We start from the raw sequence: 19,481 nt of genomic DNA on the forward strand, positions 1-19,481 counted from the left end.
GCGTTCAAGGAATGCTCAGGTGTGAATGTGGACCTAAGGAATCTTTTTTTTTTCTGGCCTGCACCAACATGTAAGGACTGGAAAGCTGCAATACATGACATACTTGCTCTTGGGTTTTAATATACTTTACATGAAAATAATAATATTGAACTGGACTGCCAAAGCTGTATGTACATAAAACCTAGGCTTTATTCCCAAGCAACGCCCACTTCCGCCTACGTCTTATATCACGTGACACTGTGTCGTAACTGCGGTTTCACGGTCTCTTCCTCACACAAAGCTAGCGCGCTGTCATGTTACACCAGCCCGTAATACTTCCACTGACTCATTATATTGCCTAGATTGGGACACACTTACTTTCTCTGCTAGAACCGGAGCGCCTGTGCTATGCCGGCAAGCTGCAAAGCTCGCATGTTGTTCACATCAACGTTCCCGAAACTATTTGTCCTTATTTAGTCTAACCACATGCGCGTCCGCGTGCTTTCATCTGACGTCATTACACTAGAAAATGGCGTGCGCGCGCTGTTGCCAAGCGCAAGTTATGGGGCGGGAGAAGAAGAGAATCGTTACGGTCACCCGTGCAAACCTTCCCAGTTCACTCTGCGGCCAATCAACGGCGGGCTCTGGGAGCGCGCGTCCCGGGGCGGCCGCAGGAGTGGGATCAGTGATTGGCCAGCGAAGCTGACAGTGTTGTAGGCGGAGGCACGCGCCGTCTACATATAGGTGTTATTGCGCGCTGCGGTTCGCCATTTTGAGAGGCTCCGGCGAAAGAGGCAGAAGGCCTAGGATTTTCTGGTTCTAAGACCAGAGAGGCCGGATGGTGAAATCCTCTCTTCAACGGATACTCAATAGCCATTGCTTTGCCAGAGAAAAGGAAGGAAATAAAAGCTGCATCATGCCTCTTCTGAGTAATAGTAGTGAAAGGTAGGAGGCCTTTTTGATCTGTCCGCTCTTACGAATTAAATGTGTCGTCCACCTGACTCCTCTCCCTTTTCTGATCCTTCTCGGTTTTATTATAGGCGTTCGATGGCAGTTTCCTCATGTGGTGGGCCTAGGTAGATCCAGGCCTAATCATGTGTTAAATGCCTTCTTAGATTGGGATGTGTGTGACGTTGGGAAGGATTACTGTAATATCAAACCTGCCCCCAGGGGTCATCATACATGTTGCAATCTGACGGTACACCAGTTTAGGTTTGCCACAATTGTGTAATCTAAGGCCCTACATAATCTAGCCAGTCAGACAGCTCTTGTATGTAGCTGGTAGATCTGTGACAATCCGCTTGTAATGTGTATTTTGAGGCCATTATAATTTTACTGATGTCAACTCAGGATTTTCCATAATACGATGACCTGCTTAATCCATCCAATCCGACAGCCCTTGCCCTGCATAGTTTTGGTACATCTAAAGGAGATTGTATGATACAATTGTGTGTTTGTGCGTGCGTAGATGTTTACTGGATTTAGTTGGCCCTTATATAGGCCTGGTAAGCAAGTAAAAGAAGAGATGATGCAAGAGGGTTATTTCACAAAGCTAACCACACATGAATCATCATTTTTTTAAGGCATGTATTATCAGATGAGCCCATGATCTTTGGAAATGAATCATGTGGCTGATGCAAAGCTCCTGATCACTGTGTTAAAGCCTAAATTGATCATTCCTTTTTTTTGGTAGTGTTTTGATCTGTTAGATTTGATGTCTTAGGATATTATGCCTCATGTAACGGCACCTTGCCGTTCTCAGTGATGGCAATAAAGCCCAGGCCCATGACCAGTATATTTGAGAAGCTAACGGTCATCTGGTTTGGTTGGTCTGTGTGGTGATCAGACTAGTTTATGGTTGTCGTGACACCCCAGGCTGGTTGTTTTTGGGTCCTGGTCAGTTGATGAGGTTGAATTTTTGTTCATCCTGGTGGTTTCCCTGAGCCAGGTGTGCTGTGATAACACACGCATGTAGTAGTTAAACCATTTTTTTTTTCATTCATACTTATATTCTATTTTGTGTAAATTTTAAATTATTTATATTCATATTTGATTCTTTCCCTTATCTATCCACTTCTCCCCCCCTTTTTTACAGTCGTGTAAGCATTTCACTGCATATCATACTGTGTACGATTATGTATGTGACTAATAAAATCTGAATCTGGGGCTCGGGACTGTAGATTTAAGCGCCATCTCTTACTAGTTGGTGTCTTGTGGCCTTCCTAGCTGGAGATGGGGTAAATGAGGCTGCATAAGATTGCTGGTTAATTCAGCAGTGTCAGTTCTAAGCCACCCATGTAGAGTAGATGGTTGGTTCACCGTTTTATCTAAATCTTTCTATTTAGGAATCCTTAGCATTCTTTTTACTTGGTTACGTAGCAGCATTACTTTTTTGTTCAAGCATATTTTCCATACTGGCTGGAAATATTTATTTTCTAGATCAGTGTTTCTCAACCTTCTTTGGTCACGGCACTCCTTCACATCAGGAGTCCCACCTTTTACAGCAGAGCTCCCATTTGACACCAGGAGCCCACCTTTACAGCAGAGCTCCCATTTGACATCAGGAGCCCACCTTTTACATCAGCGTTCCACCTTTTGGAAAGGAATGATGCCATGTGATCTTTGAGGAAGCCAGAAGGCACCCCAGGGTGCTCTAGAGGTCACATGATTCGAGTACAGGGCCTAAGCAATACTAAATGTTGTCACACGTAACGGTTAGTGGCGTTTTGTGTTATGCTAAATACGGGGTTAGAATTTTTTGTTAAATGTTTTTTCAGAACGTTTGGATTTCGTTGGAATCGTAGTGCTGAAAAAAAGAAATGGAAGTGAGCATGCTTATTTTCTGGAATGAAATAATAAAAAAAAAAACTCCATTTCTAAAATCGAAGCAGGTTTAGAATGACATTCAGAAGTCTGGCGTTATAAAAGGTTGTACAAGCTTGCCTTTCCTGGTGCCCACTACTCCGGTCATTAGAACAGGTCCCCCCAAAGCAGACCCTTCAGCTTTATAGCCAAAATACATTTTTTGTTTCTTTTAAATATTTGCTACAAGTAGGCCCTCCTTTGTCTAAGACTGTTGCCATTTTACTTTAAAAATTTTCAATTCCTCGTTTTCAAGTGGTTCCCCCCTCAGGTGCCATCATCAGCTAAGCGGCTGCTGTGGAGGCATCCGTGCCTACAGGTAAATTGGGGTGGTGGGGGGTAGAAGGTTCCAGGTGGTTTTACCCAAATGCAGAGAATGCATTAAGGTAAAATAAACACCCAGACCTTAATACTATAAATTGTTGAAGGGGCTGGTCTAAAAATTCTTGTCCGAACAGTGACTACAGGCAATCAGTTGTAGTCAGTTTAGGTATTCTGACAGTGTTACACCCTGTTCTTTCATAATACAAGGGCGGAGGGGAAAGTATTCCCCCATCCGTGCAGTAGTGAATTAAGTATTTTCTCTACTTCAGCCCCTCTGGGGCTGAAATTTTGATTGAATAGTACGTTTTCCAAAAATTTAGGCACCTAAAGTGGCTGCATAAAGGCTGGAGCCGCTGATGTAAAATCCTAAAAGTGGGAACAATGCCACGTGCCAACCTGCAAACTGCCACTACAATCTAAATGTAGTCTAGTTGTGGTATACATCTACTTCAATGCAATCCTAAATTTAGACTCCCACCTCCTAAGAACTGAAGCATTTTCCCTCCCGCTCCAATCAGCTTTTTGATTTCTTTTACTTTGCCATGGGTGGTTCTGTAAGGCCTGGGCAGCCAATTTGTGTTGTTGCCTCACAAAACACAGCAGTAGTAAACTGCTATAAGTAACAGGGTGCCTTCTACAGTTAATCCCCAACTTGCGGCACCATCCTTTGCTAGCTATACAGTCCTTACTAGGTGTTTACACTTGTTGTAATTAGATCTGATTTTACATTGATTTCAATGGGTTTACATCCAGCGGCAATTGCAAAAAGTGTACATGTACCTTTTTTTGGAGTGGTTTAGTGAACATGCAAAATGGCAGCGGGAAACCACGCGTTCTGCCTGGCACGACTGGGGTGCCATTGGAAAAAAATGGCACAGCCAACGCGGTGGTGGGCGATTCTGTGTCCACGTGGTTTCGTGCATGATTGCCGCGTGGTCACGGATCACCATAGTCTGAACCTAGCCTGAAAGATTGGACTGTAAAGGTGGCCATACACTGAAATTAGCACAGTGGGTGCTGCTGTCGGCACCCTCTTGACTGGCATCACTCAACCACCTGATCGATGGTACTGGTCAGAAAACCTTTGTACAAGCTCTCGTCTTTGGGAATTGTGACAGTGGCGAATACAAAAGAAACAGTGGGCTTCCTCCATCAATGCACTCGTAGCTTTGATGGAGGAATCTGCTATATTTTTTTTTTCTTCATTCAGTCCACGGATTGAACAGAAAATAGCAGTCTATGGCTAGCTTTAAGCGGTCATCAGGATAGTACCTGGATTTGGGCAGCTTGCCGCTCTTGGCTTTTTCAGGCAGTAGGCATGTTGATGTAGAAGGTGAACAGTGTAACGTTAGGTCTGCTTTAAGTGTGATTAGCCTTGGTTCCCACTCGGTTTTCAGTGGTACAACACACCTCTACTACATATAAGCTATGGGAAATTTCTGTGAAATGTATACGTCAGAGCTCCAGCACAATCCTGCTGCATTTTTCCTGCCTCAGAATAATTAGTTTGGACCTTGGGAGAAATAGTAATGCATATGCATCATGTGTGCTGTAGCGTCTGCAAGCTCGGCCCTTTGTGGCTTTTCCATTCATGATCATGTCATGCGTTTGCCTACCTTTTTCATGCAGTATCTAAAAGTGAACTTTAATTTGAAATATTTAGTTACATTTGCAGCACCAGAAATATGAAACGATTCTGTTATGGCCCTGCCAACAGTTATGAACCTGCAGAGTAGTAAAAGCTTATTAATGACACTTCACAGTATTAACAGCTATAATTGCACTACAAAATGGAAGGGTTATTTTGTTCATATGCAGAAAGCAAGCTGCAAATGGCTGCTGTTTTCAGGTCTCTCCTATCCCCATGGGCATCTGCTTGCTGCCTGCATCTGCTGAGATGAGCTGAGGGATGGTGTGTAGAGAGGAGTGTAATTCTTGTGTAGACAAGAGCTTATTAGTGAAAATGTAATTGAATTGTTAGGTGTTTTTTTTTTTTTGCGGCACTTTCAGTTTGTTTTTGGTATAAACTGAAGATGTGTTTTTAAGCTTGGTAGGATGGTGGCTATTGCATTTCACATTTGAAGTAATGCATTATGTTCAGGTTTATCAAACCAGTTCTGCTTTCAGTGTATTTTAATTTAATTCCCTCATATAGGATCCCTTACTAATCAGTTTGATTCCTGAAGCATATAGATTACTTTCAGACATCACCTCAATACAATTGTCAATACCCTGAACTATTGTGGAAGAGCTGTTGCTTGGCTCTGATAGTGATCCAGTGCTCATAGTAAATCATGAATTGGTGACCATGAATGCATGTACAGGTTTAGGGCCCGTTTCCATTAACCCTGTGTTAATCGCACAATCCTGTGCAGTTAACAGTGTGGGAGGTGCATTACCATTCATTTGAATGGCACCTCAAACGCACCTCCTGTCCAGATTGCCCTTGACGATGGAGCAGTTGGAGAAAAAAAAACATGCATGTTTTTCAGCCGCAACGCACATCGTTGTACCACAGTTGCATTTGGGGTGCCATTCATATGAATGGCAACACACTTCCTGCACTGTTATAGGGGAATTATGAGGTGAGTGAAAATCACTCAGCCTCATACTTCTAGCCGACCTGTGACAATGAAATTGTCACATGTCGGCTCAATAGATCGGGAACTGAGCGAACACATAGCGTCGCTCGCTCACTTCTCGATCTATCCCTGTAGAGAGCCGTGACTGTCATTCACCCCTCCCTGCAGGGATTCACAGCTGGCTCTGCCTCTGGATTGGCAGAGCCAGCTGTCAATCCCTCAGCTGGGTGGATCCAGACAGTAATGTCGGGATCCGTCCCGGCTGCGGCGTCTCAGTATAGCACGAGCTGTAGCTCGCGCTATACTGAGCTTAGGGTGACAGGAGGACGCTAGTTTGTTTCCTCCCGTTACCTTTGACCCCATAGTTCTCCTTTTAATGCAAGGTAGGTGCATTACTCGGTACAGTCCATTGCAGATTAATTCTTCACCACAAGATCAAATAATAGATTTTGAAATAATTGTCTTAAATAGTCTTTAATTAGGCACCTAATATATATATAGATTAGGTCAGCTTGTTTTCCTTTTCTTCTGCATGTACCTTCCTCATATGACTGTGTACACAGCATTTGGGGTCTCTGCTAGCAATGTTTAACTTGTAGCGATCAGTATTGTGCAATCTGAACACTAAGCCTGCGGGCACTTCAGACACTTCTACAAGTTGGTTTATATATATTACTTTATCTGGATGAGAACACAAGTAACAATTTTTCATACTGCTTTTGGGTACTTGGGAAGCTGAAAAATGACTTATGATTTGAATACATTGCTATTTGGCCCCTTTTACACAAGCATTCCTATCAGGGCAGTCTGTTAGTTTTTCAGGTGGACCTGATTGGAAGCCCAATGTTAGTCTATGGTCATCTGGATCTAAATGGGCATGCATCTGGTTGTATCTGGCTCCAGGCAGGTACAGAAAAGCAAACTGATTACAGGCCCGTTTCGGTGGAACTGACTGTTCCAGATCGGAGGTAAATTTGATGTAAAAGGACACATCTCTGTTGCATCAGATTCCCCATGGACCAACATGGCTTTTGTAACTTCTGTTTTCTCCTCCATCGCAAGATGAAGGGGGGAAAAAATAGACTGACAGGCATGTCACAACATCCGTCTAAAAGGGGCCTTACTGTGATGTTTTTCATATGGGACATGAGACCTTTCTAACGTGTAACTTTTCTTTTTAGTTCCAGGGTTTCTTTCAATTGCTGTAGTAACCTGGGTCCCGGGCCTCGGTGGTGTTCCTGATGTCCCTCACCCACCCCTGAAGATCCCAGGTGGGCGAGGGAATAGTCAAAGGGATCACAATCTTTCAGCTAATTTATTTTATTCTGTAAGTATGTGTTTGCATATTAATCTTTGCACTGAGAGTTTAAGATGAGCTTAACTGTCAGATTCTTCATGTAGTGTGTGTATATGGTCCAGTTACAAAAAGAAACCTGATTTGGCTTACCATGCAGCACACAAGAAAGCTGCCAATAAATGGCTCAATGAAAGCAAGCTAATCAACAGGTGTCCTAGTTATTGGGCACTCCTCTCACTCGTTTATTTAAATGTGTACTTTCAGCTTAAGCTGTTGAGGTCTGCAAACAGGCATATTTTACAACAAGAGATGACGAGACATGTGAAAAGGGAGCCTTATAGTGACTCTTGCAAAGTTAAATAGCAAATGTCCCTTTTAACCACTTCAAGACCAGGTGTTTAGACCCCCTTCCTGGCCAGGCCATTTTTCAGTATTCAGCGCTGCGGTACTTTGACTGACGTTTATTCCGTCATGCAACGCTGTACTGAAATGAATTTTACACCATTTTTTGGGGACAGATAGAGCTTTATTTTGGTGGTATTTAATCACCACTGGGGTTTTATTTTTTTTTATAATTACGGAAAATTTTGAAAAAAAACCCGTTTTTTTTAAACAATATGTTAGGAAACATTTATTACCCAGTTTTTTGGTCAAATATAAAATATCGGGTCACGTCGGTTAAATAGACACCAAACATGTCAAGCTTTAAAATTGCGCGCACCCGCAACATCGCCGAAAACGACCGCAACCAAAATTAGCCATAGGCGACGCTTTAAACGTTTTTACCGCTCATCAGTTTAGTGTTATCAGTGATTGATGGCCCTAGACTTATTGCTCTCAAAGTACCGAGCTCTCTGATCCCGTGTCACAGGTGACATGCTGATCAGCCGGACAATGGCGGGGGGGCCGCACCGATCGTCGCTAAATACAAGCGATCCGCCGGCTTTACAGCCGGCGGATCGCATGTATATTAATGGGCATCGCTGCCCGTTTTTAAATTGCGGCCATTTCCCGCTCGGGGGTGTGTCTGAGCGGACGTCTAGAGACGCCCGCTCAGATCTAGAGAGCTCCTGGCCGGCCGTTTTTTTACTACGGCCGGCCCGGAGGCAGTTAAAGATAATGTTTGCCTTGCCTGTGGCTCAGAAGACAACTTCAGTGAAGAGGTATTGCCACCTATCTACCTTTGGAAACGGATAATCTCCTCATTCATTGAGGGGCACATGATTCAGAGACTATTGATTTTGTATTGCCACCTACAGGAGGATTTAAATACTGGCATAGCCGGTGTCTTCCCCAATAATCTTCCAGGACAGCAACATGAGATGATTGGTTCCTCAGTCTACAGGAAACACAACTAGAACAGTTTCCTGTAGACAGAGCAACCAATAATCTCTCCGGTTGCTGCCCTGGAAGATTTCCAGGAATACTGTTACCGATTAATCTAATGGGGGAATTTGCTAGTGTCCATGGAGGATTGACATTTTTTTTCCTACCAGCAGAAGTCTTTACTAGCTTTTTTTTTCTTTTTCTTTCTCTTGTTCTGCCATTCAATCTGAGGTGGCACCTTTTTGCCATTGCTTCTTGTAGCAAGATACATTTTGTTTCACTTTGGTAAACCATTGCTGCTGATTGACCTTGTTACCTATGGCTATTTGAACCTGTCCTGCTTCCAGCAGCCAGTTTGAGTTCCCAAGGTTCCCAATCTAGGACCACTGATGGGCCCCAAAACTATTAAAACCTTTCCCATGCACTTGCCATTCCAGGATGTCCTGTACAGACTGGGGAAACTCCTGATAAAACTTATACTTCTGAAACATTTTGCTGGCAAACCATTTGGTTAAATGCTATAAAATGTATAAGGATCCCTTAGTCAAATATTTGGAGACTTTCATAAACACAGGCCTTCCCTTAGAACCTGTCATGGCAGTGATCTGTAAAACATTTAGGGGCATGGATTAAACTAGTCAAGCAAGCGTGTCCCTCCACACTGATTCTTTTCTTGTGGAGCATTTTGAGCTCCTGCCAACAGCCCTGCTTTACTGTGTAGAATGATTGGCAGATGTGGTACTCTGACCTGATGACTTCTTGCAGAGACCCTCTGTGGGCACTTACAATCCATATGGATTGTTGTATCTAGGGGCTGGTGTACTACCCTGCTTTTTGCTCACTAGCTTTAACATGGCTGTTGACTACTAGGTCTTGAGACATTGGTCTTTCTTATAGATGATTTTTTACAATACTAAAAGTTGGGGAGTCCATTTCCCACAAGGTCTACCATCACACATTGAATAATACTTTACTGGGTGTCAGGAAAGAAACGTTAGCACAGGTAAATCTGCCTTTTTGGAAACTGTTCTGGATCAACAGTTGGTCTAGAGTACTGTCAAAGGGCAAATCTTGGCACTTAAAATCTTGTTTCAAGGACCACTAGCATTCTATTCTTTAAGACCTTCGAATAGGGTGTCTTTCATGTGGCTTACCCTATGCATTCACCTGTCACACTGAGGTTTGAATTTTGTGTTCTCCTTTTCAACCAATCTGCAATATTACTCTTTCCACACTTGTTCACATCGTTACTTTGTTACCATCACCTTTGCGAGGCATGTGTCCAATCTGGTGACCTTGTCCTGTAAAGGACCCTTTCTGGTCTTGGACAAGGAGGTATTAAGGCCTAGCACCGCCTATTTTTTCCAAAGACAATTTTTAGCCTTTCAGCCCAAACAGAACACTGCTACTGTTGCCCTGTCCAGTACATCAGCAGCTTTCCCTTGTTTGAGCTGTATGTGTCTATGTCACAGCCAATGCTTTCATTAAAAAGTCTGACTCGTTACTGATGGCCCCTGCAAAGGGGGGCCAGTTTTTTGTTCCACCATTTCTCAGTGGCTTAGGCAGTTCATCATTCCTAGCATCTAGTACCACCTGTGTGAAGGCATAGTCTACTAGATCTGCTTACAAGGCTGCCACCTGGTCTTCTGTTCACGTGTTCTCTAGTATTACCAGGGGTCATTTAGGTCTCTTCTAATGCCAGCTTTGGACCCTTCAGGCAGCTTGAAGGCAGGTTCCAGTTTTCTGTTTTATAGTGGGCCTGTTCAGGGTTTGCTGTGTTGCCCAATCCTCAAATGGCTTTTGGAAATCCCAATTGCCTGAGCCCTATGTCCCTCAACTACCAAGAAAGAAAATTGGATGTTGTAAATCCTTTTCTTTGCGTTTAAAGAAGACCAGCTTTGCTCCCCTGGTTCTTGCCCTTGATACTGCTTTGTTACAAAAGTGAGGCATTCTGGAAAAGGGAGGGGTTATAAGACTGGTCACTGTTTTCCAGTGTCCAACACCTCATGTAGGCGGCAGTATAACCCATTTGTCTCTGTATCCTGTGTCCTTTAATTAAATCAATTATTTTATGGGTACAAAAATCCCTTTTTTTTTTTTTTTCCCCTTCTCCTTCTAAGTGTTCTGACTATTATGTTTTTATTATGGGGTCTGCTCTTTCCTTTCTTGATAAAGGCTTAAAATGTATTGTTTTTTGTTTGTCTAGGATAACCGGCTGAATATAACAGAGGAGCTTACGTCCCATAACAGGACCAGAATTCTTAATGTCCAATCCAGGCTAATAGATGGGAAGCAAGTAGACTGGAAAGCTGTACTAAATAACAATAACCTGTACATAGAAATTCCAAGTGGCACACTCCCTGATGGGAGCAAAGATAGGTAAGTTAAAACTTGGATAATAACCGTCTTAACTTTTAGTGACCATAAATGAGCTAAACTCTATATACGATCTATCCTATTTTAAACCCCCTTCTGTATGATCCTTTATGCCTAAATCAAGCCTGTAATACAGCAGTCGGCAGCTCTGGACTTACTTTGCTTCAAGTTTCATTTGCAGGCCATGGTGGTATGTATACAAGCAATACTACTGATTCCTGAGACAATCGGTAGCATTTCTGCACACACCTTACTGGATCCAGAATTGTCCAAGTATCTGCAGGGCTGCTTTAGCTATATTAGAGGGGATTGTGTGTTGGGTTTAAGGCTTCTATGGTGGTCATACAATTTTAATTAATATGCAGCTTGAAAGGTTATTTACAGTCTGATCTGAATGAGCAAAAATACCCTCTTGGTATATTTTGAGCCTATTAGTCTATGGTGTCACAAAATTGATGTTTAAATGGCTATATGGTTGAAACAAATGTTTTTGGCTCCATAGATCTATAAATAGAAGTGGCTGACAAATGCATGTAAACCCTCATTTTAAAAATATTTGTGGAGCCAAAAACAATTCTGCCCCAAGACAAACTCGTGTACTTTTTGAGCAACAGGTGACAAGCAAAACACTCAGGTGTGAACAGCCACATTGAGACAAATAGGATTAGTCATCTTGAGCATTGTCGTGCTTCAGGCATTTGACCGAATGCAAAGGCATGAATGGGCCTAAGACCAGAAGTACGTTGTGTTAATGTTTACAATTATCCCGGTGTTCTTCATTGAACTTACTACCAAAGTCGGGGTTAAACCCTGCTCCTTCTGGTATCAAGACCTTCCTCATTTGTTCATTGGTCAATTGGAGGTCCTCTTTTGTGCACTGAACATTTTAACAGTATGACCTTTGTAACATAGGAGGTGGGGCTTATTATTGATTAGGACAGAAGCCTAGGCTTTGTGCAGTCTGGGAACAAAATTCAAACAGTGGAACCATGATTGATTTAAAGCTACTCCTGCACTGCAAGGGTTTAAGTGCAAGTTTTGTCCGAGTCAAAGCCGATCAACTCATCTGGTCCTTGGTCCTGCAGAGGTAAACACTCTCCTCCCCCTCTCTTGCTGTGGAATGCCCCTTGTCCTGTTTAATGCAAATCAATGGACCTGCATTAGTTGTGTGACATCTGGGGTCCTTGGACTGCCAGAGCCCAGGGCAGGAGAGGCTGTGGAAACTGGCCTAGCTGCCCAGCAAGACCGAAAACCAGATCAGGTGAGTATATCTGCTTTATTTGACTCCCCTAGACAAAACAAGGACTTAAATCTTGCAGTGCAGGGGTAGCACCACTGCAAGGGCAAGTTTAACATTTCTGGAGTTCTTCTTTAAAAGCTACCATAGGTAATTACAGTAGGATGTCTGTACTGTGCATGATTACCTTATAAACCTTTTCAGGCAGTTTAATTGAGCTGCAAAGCTTTAGGTTTTGACTGGATTTCTGAGGGTTGGAAGACTGCATGACATCAGACAATTGACAGGGCAGAAACTGTCCAATCTCAGGGGGCTCCTCGCCTGTTGTCATTCCCATGAAGATTGGGTAAAGCTACATAGATGGAGATAAACCCTTTATGCTTGCATAAAAAGATTAAAGGAGAACTATGAGATGAGTGATTTCCACTCACCTCATAGTTTTAGAAAAGTGCAACTAGCTTTTCTGCCTACTAAGGAATATTGCATTAAAATGGCAGTTTAAAGAAAGTATTACAAATGGATACGTGAAGTACCCTTTTTACATGTTTGACTTTGTAAGTTTTTTTTTTTTTTCTTCTTTGCAGCTTTGCTGTTCTGCTTGAATTTGCAGAGGAACAACTCCAAGTCGACCATGTTTTTATTTGTTTCCACAAGAACAGAGATGATAGAGGTAAGTTCACATCCTGTACATGTGCAAGCTTCTCACAATTTGCAGTTTACATTTTGTGACCGTTTCCTGGCTGGGCAAATCCCTAGGATCATATTAGTATTGGTTTTTTAAACAAGTCTTGGCAATGAACAGCAACGAAATGCTGCTACTATGAAAACTGGATTCAGTTCAGTCAATATTGCTTCCAAGGGTCCCTAGGCTTCGGTATGCAATAATTGAAGATATATTGGAGCACAAAGTGTGTGTCAGAATGCATCAAATGGTGCTTAAAGGAGAATTATGGGGAGAGTGAAATGCGCTCATCCCCATAATTAGAGCACTGAGGCTGTCATAGATCGGCTCTTTTGATCGAGAACTGAGCGCTGATTACTCAGTTCCCAATTTCCTTCCTGCCGAGCACAGCGATTCCCCTCTGTTCCTCCAGTGCTGACTGGATGGATGGGGGAGGAGGTGGGCACAGCTGGCTCTGCCTCTAGAAAAGTAGACCCAGCTGTCAATCAGGTATTGTCAGGATCTGTCCTGGCTGCCGAGCGGCTTTGCGCTGTCTGCAACAGCCCGTAATATATGTTGAGTTTTGGGCCACAGGAGAACAATAGTATATGTCCTCCTGTGACCCTAAAGAGAACTAAGGCAAAAAAGGTCATAGTTCTTAAGCAGAAGGCCAACAGCATTATGATTATTCTGTATGATCAAGCACTGTTTAAGTAAAATTTAAGTCTCCATTATTGTGTTTAGCACCTTGGACCATTTTCTCTTTAAGTCCAGCTTAAAAGATGTGTGCTCATCAAAAAGAGGAAATCCCAATATGTACAGTGAAACAGTTTTGCAAAGAACATTTAAGAGAACTATGGGGTAACCCCCCCCCCCCCCTCCCAGTTCTCTTAAGGGTCACGGGAGGACATATACTAACATCCTCCTGTGACCCAAAACTCAGTATATAATGGGCTCTTGCCCACTATATACTGATTGCTGCAGCTGGGACAAGACTGTCAAGATCCACTCAGCTGGCTGATGGGCAGAGTCCGCTGTCAATCCAGAGGCAGCTGTGCCCACCCCCTCCCCCATCCGTTCCTCCAGTTGGCTTCCTAGGTGGGGAAATCTTTGCGGGAAGAGCTGATGTGACTTGCTTAACCTCTTGCCGTCCGCCCGTAGTAAAAAAACGGACGGACGGCACTGCAGCATAATTTAATTTGAGCAAATTTGGCTTGGTTTTTTTTCCAACCTCTTCCTTTGAGCCCACTGTCACTCAAAAACTGACAGATGGTGCAATAAGTCAATGATGTACCTTGACTCTGAAGTTCAGCCTGTATCTCTGGAAAGTTTTCTTGGCTCCGTCTGCTAGTCTCACTGTCCTTTTCACTATCCTGTTCAATCTGGGGTACATTTTCCTCTTGCAGCCACAATCAGGTTCACTACACTCCCACAGTCCATAAAATGTGCAACTGTAGTCACTGGAACATTAAGCTGCTTGGAGATGGTCTTGTCTTTACCATTGACATGCTGGGCTATAATTTTCTGATCTACTCAGCTTTGCTGTGTGGTATCATTATGTGGACCACACAAAGCACTAATTTTTCTCCATTTAAATAGGTTGAATGACCGATTTTACAAAACTGACCTGAGACCTGAGTGATAATTACAGAAAACTAAAATATGATCTAATTGTTATATAATCTTTTCTAGGGGTACCAAGAAACCTGTTCAGGCCATGTGCACCCATCTAGTTATTTATTTATGCATCATAGTGGAACCTCTAAATGTCTTTTTATATTAATTTTCCTTGGAAGTGTTCAAAACTATTTTGTAATTTAAAACTGAAGTCTCTGAGTGATGTGTTGTGTTTTACCAACTTTTTCAATCTTCCTGCAGCTGCACTTCTGCGAACCTTCAGCTTCTTGGGCTTTGAGATTGTGAGACCTGGACATCCCCTTGTCCCTAAGAGACCAGATGCTTGCTTCATGGCTTACACATTTGAAAGAGATTCTTCGGATGAAGATTAGTAATCTTGCAATGTTCGGTGTCTAGAGCTTTTTTTTTTTTCTTTTAGTCATCTAAGATGAGTTGTAAAACATTTCAGCATCTCTTCAGTTTACTGGTGGGGTTGAATGTTTGCCCTGGTCTCTGTCCAGGTTAGATCGGATATTGAGGGCAGGATGTTGACTTTTATTCAATCCAGATCATCTTTCCTGAATTATTTCTGTTTGCATGTTTTGATGTTTAATAAATGCGCACTCCAGATTATTGCAATGTCATTTGAAGTTTAATGTGTTTTTGTGATATCAAAGTACTTTAATTCTAAATAAAACATTATGTTTTTAAGAAGAAACATTTTACTTTCAGCACTCGATATTGTATGTCATGACAAAGAAAGGAAAGTGAACGTTTTTATTTTTCTTTCTCTACCCTGACCAACCGTGTGGCCTGATCTTTCCTAAAAGCAATCATGGTTTGACAAAAATCTGTAAATATGGTATGTACAGTGTTCCTGATTCGTAGTAGCTTGGGGCAGTGACAAAAGATGTAGAAAATGTTACCTGGCTCTGCATCACATCTCCAGCAGGTGGGAATTTGTCCAGTTTGCCCTATATAAGGTATATCGAACCTCATACCAGCTCGATGGGATCTTCTAGCCCTAGCAAAATATAAGTTTCATGCTGTTGTGTGGTGAAAGTCATGCCTTGTTCGATTTACCACTTTTTAGGATAAGGGGAGGGTGTGTGAAAAGGAGATTATATACAGTGTTTCCCGAAAAATAAGACCTAGTACTATTTTTGGGAATTGCTAAAATATAAGACCTACCCCAAAAAATAAGACCTAGTTGTGACCATTCCCAGGGCAGGTGGAGGCATAATGGGGAACTTGAATAGCCGCGGGAGAGAATCAGCGGTGTCAACAAATCCAGCGCTAGAGGAAGCGAGGCGGCAACTGAGTTAGTAGAAGCATAAGCCGATGCTTCCTCTATAAGGCCTGGTTCACACCTGTACGTTTTGTAGCGCGTTCAACGCTCTACGAACGCTCTAAAAACCGCTCAAACATGAAACTCCCATTGTTTTCTATGGGTATGGTTCACACCTTGCCGTATTTCAGCCCGTCTGAACGCGCTACAAAACGGCCTACGCCTGAAAAGGTACATGAGCTTCTTTGCAGCGTTTTTGTCGAGCGTTTCCATTGGGATACAGCCAAGTAGCAGTAGCAGTAGTTTGCAGTTTTTTTACCGTGAATTGCTGTAAAAACGCGCGTCACGAAACACACGACAAACGCGCATATTTGATACGCCCAGGTGTGAACAGAGCCTAACACCGACTCCTGTCACAGGTCGGAGTGATACCAAATGCACTCCGCTTGTGAGGAATCTATAGTGAAGTGTGCTTCGCTCATTCTGGCCAGTGATTGGTTACTAAATTGCTCTTGGAAAGGTACGGTGCCCCTGATCACCAAATTTTTGTACATGAATGCATGTAGACTGTTGTACATGAATAAGTGTGGATTGTTGTACATTAAAAAAAGACCTACCCCGAAAATAAGACCTAGTGTGGTTTTTTTGAGCCCAAAAAATACAAGAAATGTCTTATTTCCGGGGGAAATGGTATTCGATAAAGCATCCTGTGCTGTCCTACTCCTACACATGTCTCCAACACAGTAATTTTAAGGGCAGAGAGTGTCTAAATTGATGTGAACTCTAGGGTTCTAATGCTGGGTGTAAATATTTACTGGATTGCGTCCTGGGAGAGCCAGCTATTTAGATGAGGTCCAGCTGTCAAGAAGCAACATATTTTCCGGTTGAGAATTGGCAGCAAGTTGGCCATAGGTGCATTTTGTTAGCTCTTACTGCATAATGGAAGGGCTCTAGTGGGCAGCCCTGGTGTGTTTCCCTCATAATTCTGAAGTAGTTTGACTGTCTCATTCACATTAGCAACTTCTGTAGTGCAGGAGTAGGCTGAAATAGGAATTTTGACTTGCCAAGAAAAATCTAATTCTTGGAGTACAAGATGGCACCATCCCCATTATGTCTTCTATTGCTTGCTAAAAAATACTTCCTGTAGTGGGAGTGGTTATGAGTCCTCACAGCTCTGGCCTGATACCGGTTTATATTACCCAGTCCTATATGAATTGCCTGTGTCCTATACTGTAATCTGAGAAATGGATTTTACAGGCAAGTAAAAATCCTATTATACTGTACAGGGCACAGGCAATTTATAGACCTAACATAGAAAAGCAACACACCGGGGTAGGCAACACAGCAACAAACGTTCAGCCCCAACTTCAGATGGCACCTTACAGCCGAGACTAGCATCAGTAGATATCAGAACATCCACCTGGTAGTACTTGCTCAATGCAGAAAAGCCCAAGAAGCAGAGACCGATCTAGTAGTGCACCTTAACAGGAAAAGGCAAAGCCTTTTTCTCTAGTCACCTTCCAGGACAACATTAGAGAGATAGGCTCCTCCCACCGGAAACAGGAAACACATCACCCACACCTAGAATAAAGAGTCCCAGCCTAGCACACTTCAGTTATTTTGTGTTTCCTCTGGCCGAGCATGACATCGTAACATTTGTTATTTTTTTTTCTAGGCCTACGTGCTAGTGAGCAGGGGCTTCCCCCAACAAGGTACAGCAGAGGGTCAGTGGACCTGGGGTATCCATGAAGGGGGGCTTCTGGGACAGCCCCAACTGTCCAAAAAAGTATTTGTCTGCCTGTGGTTTCCCGGCATAAGAGTATGCAGGACAACTAGGCCATTTGGTGTAGCGGACTCAGTTCCCCTAGTCCATAAACCCCTGCTTCAGGTGTCTGTGTATGGCGTGTTCTCCTACCTGCAGATCTGTGGTGACTACAGCGGCATCCCCCGGGTCTCTGTGCGGCGTCGGCCGGTGGAAGTGTACAGCCTCACGAGCAAGCAGTGTTTCTGAGAGGGCTGCTACGGTGTTGAATTCTTCCGCTGACTCCGAGGAGGAAGCAGGGTTAGAGTCAGGAGAAGACACAGGGCCATCTCAGGGGGGATATTTGTTCCCTGCGCATGAGACCAACGAGCTCCTCAAGTCAGTATGGGATACGTTGGGTATCTCCGGGTAGCAAGGGGAACTGTCTATACACTACAAATTATATAAAGGGCTACAGCCCAAAAAGGGCCGCACGTTCCCAGTTCACCAGTCTATTAAGGACGTGGTGACCATGGAGTGGAAGGATCCGGAGCGGAAGGTGTTTTTTTTTTCCTCCAAGCTAAAAAGATTTCCCTTCAAAGGGGAAGACTCGGAGGTGTGGGAAAAATGTCCCAAGGTGGACGCTTCCCTGGAAAAATTTTCAAAGAACACAGACCTGTCCTTTGAAGATATGGGCCTGCTTAAAGATCCTATGGATAAAAAGGCTGAAGCACTGCTCAGACGGGCTTGGGAAGCCGTGGGGGGCGGGTTCAAGCCAGCGGTGGCTGTTACTTGTATGGCCAGAACATTAGATGTCTGGCTGGCACAATTAAAAGATCATCTGAATGAGGGGACAGACAGGGCCACAATTGTGGATTCTCTGCCAGTGCTAGAAAAGGCGGTAGCCTACATAGCGGATGCTTCTATGGAAGCGGTGAGGATCTCTGCCCGTACCACGGCCCTTATCAACTCGAGCAGGAGAGCCCTGTGGTTGAAGACGTGGCCAGGAGATGTGGCATCGAAGACTAAGCTCAGTGGAATTCCGTTTGGCGGTAACCTCCTGTTCGGTCAGGAACTGGAAACTGCTTGACCGATCAGCTGATCGGAAAAAAGGATTTCCCCTCCCCAAAAAACAACAGGGGAAAAAAGGCTTTAAAAGTCAGCGTTATCAGCCGAGTAAAAGAGGTCTTCCACATAAAGAGAGGGTGGGGGGCAATCCAAAAATCGGAATTGGGACAACAAGAAGGGGAAAGGGAAAAGTAATTTTCTTTTTACCTCTCCTCAGCTCCCCAAGTCACAATGACAGGGCAGCCATTGTGGGAGGAAGATTGAGGGATTTCCTCCCGCAGTGGCTTCAGAGCTACTGCAAATCCCTCCCTCCAGATTTTTGGTGACCTTCATATCTCGAGATCCGGTCAAATCTGCGGATATGACGTCAGCAATACAAAACCTTCTACATCAAGAAGTAATTTGTTCGGTGCCAGTAATAAAAGAAAAGGCGGGGTTTTACTCGCACGTATTCCTAAGGAAAAAAACATCAGGGGGATTCAGGGTTATACTGAACCTGAAGCCCCTGAACAAAGTCGTGCGCTACAAAAGGTTCAGGATGGAGTCAATTTACACGATCAGGGAATTATTACTCCCATGTATGTTTCTGGCCACGGTAGACTTAAGGGATGCGTACCTTCATATACCGATGGCGGAGGAAGCTCAGAGGTTGCTAAGATTTGCAATACAGGGGCCCGGACAGACGTTACACTTTCAATACAAGGCACTGCCGTTTGGCCTGTCATCGGCACCAAGGGTGTTTACAAAGGTCCTGGCGGAGGCATTGGCTCCCCTCAGGCTGCACGGAATAGGGGTCATTCCGTATCTGGACGACCTACTATTTTTTGCCAGCGACCAGGAGTAAGGAAAAGAACTTGTCATGTAGTACCCTCACAGTGCAGATTGCAGCACTGTCTATGTTTTGAGAACAAAGGCAGGCAGAAGAACTGGCAGATATTCAATGCAAGAAAGGTGTAGATCAGGGAGAACTGATCCCACAAAGCAAACCAGTGCTGTGATTGCAACCATCCTATACAGGGATCCCACAGTGTTCACATAGTCTTAGGAGGTTTCCATCCATACATGCTGAGATTAGAACATGGAGGTCTTTAACCCTTTCGCTGCCAAGGACGTACGTCGTACG

At 43.6% G+C, this 19,481-nt stretch overlaps 1 protein-coding gene across 1 annotated transcript; it reads left to right on the forward strand.

Moving 5' to 3' along the window:
* The first annotated feature begins 728 nt into the window (after nt 1–728).
* On the forward strand, nt 729–14,905 carry OAZ1 (ornithine decarboxylase antizyme 1). The gene is given in 6 exon segments (XM_018573250.1): nt 729–924; nt 6,929–6,986; nt 6,988–7,074; nt 10,577–10,749; nt 12,568–12,653; nt 14,523–14,905. Coding segments are annotated over 6 exon segments (642 nt in total). The 5' UTR covers nt 729–817; the 3' UTR covers nt 14,654–14,905.
* Nucleotides 14,906–19,481: the final 4,576 nt, after the last annotated feature.

The sequence above is a fragment of the Nanorana parkeri genome, unplaced genomic scaffold (assembly GCF_000935625.1).
Source record: "Nanorana parkeri isolate BGI_ZX_2015 unplaced genomic scaffold, ASM93562v1 scaffold2302, whole genome shotgun sequence".
NCBI lineage: Eukaryota > Metazoa > Chordata > Amphibia > Anura > Dicroglossidae > Nanorana > Nanorana parkeri.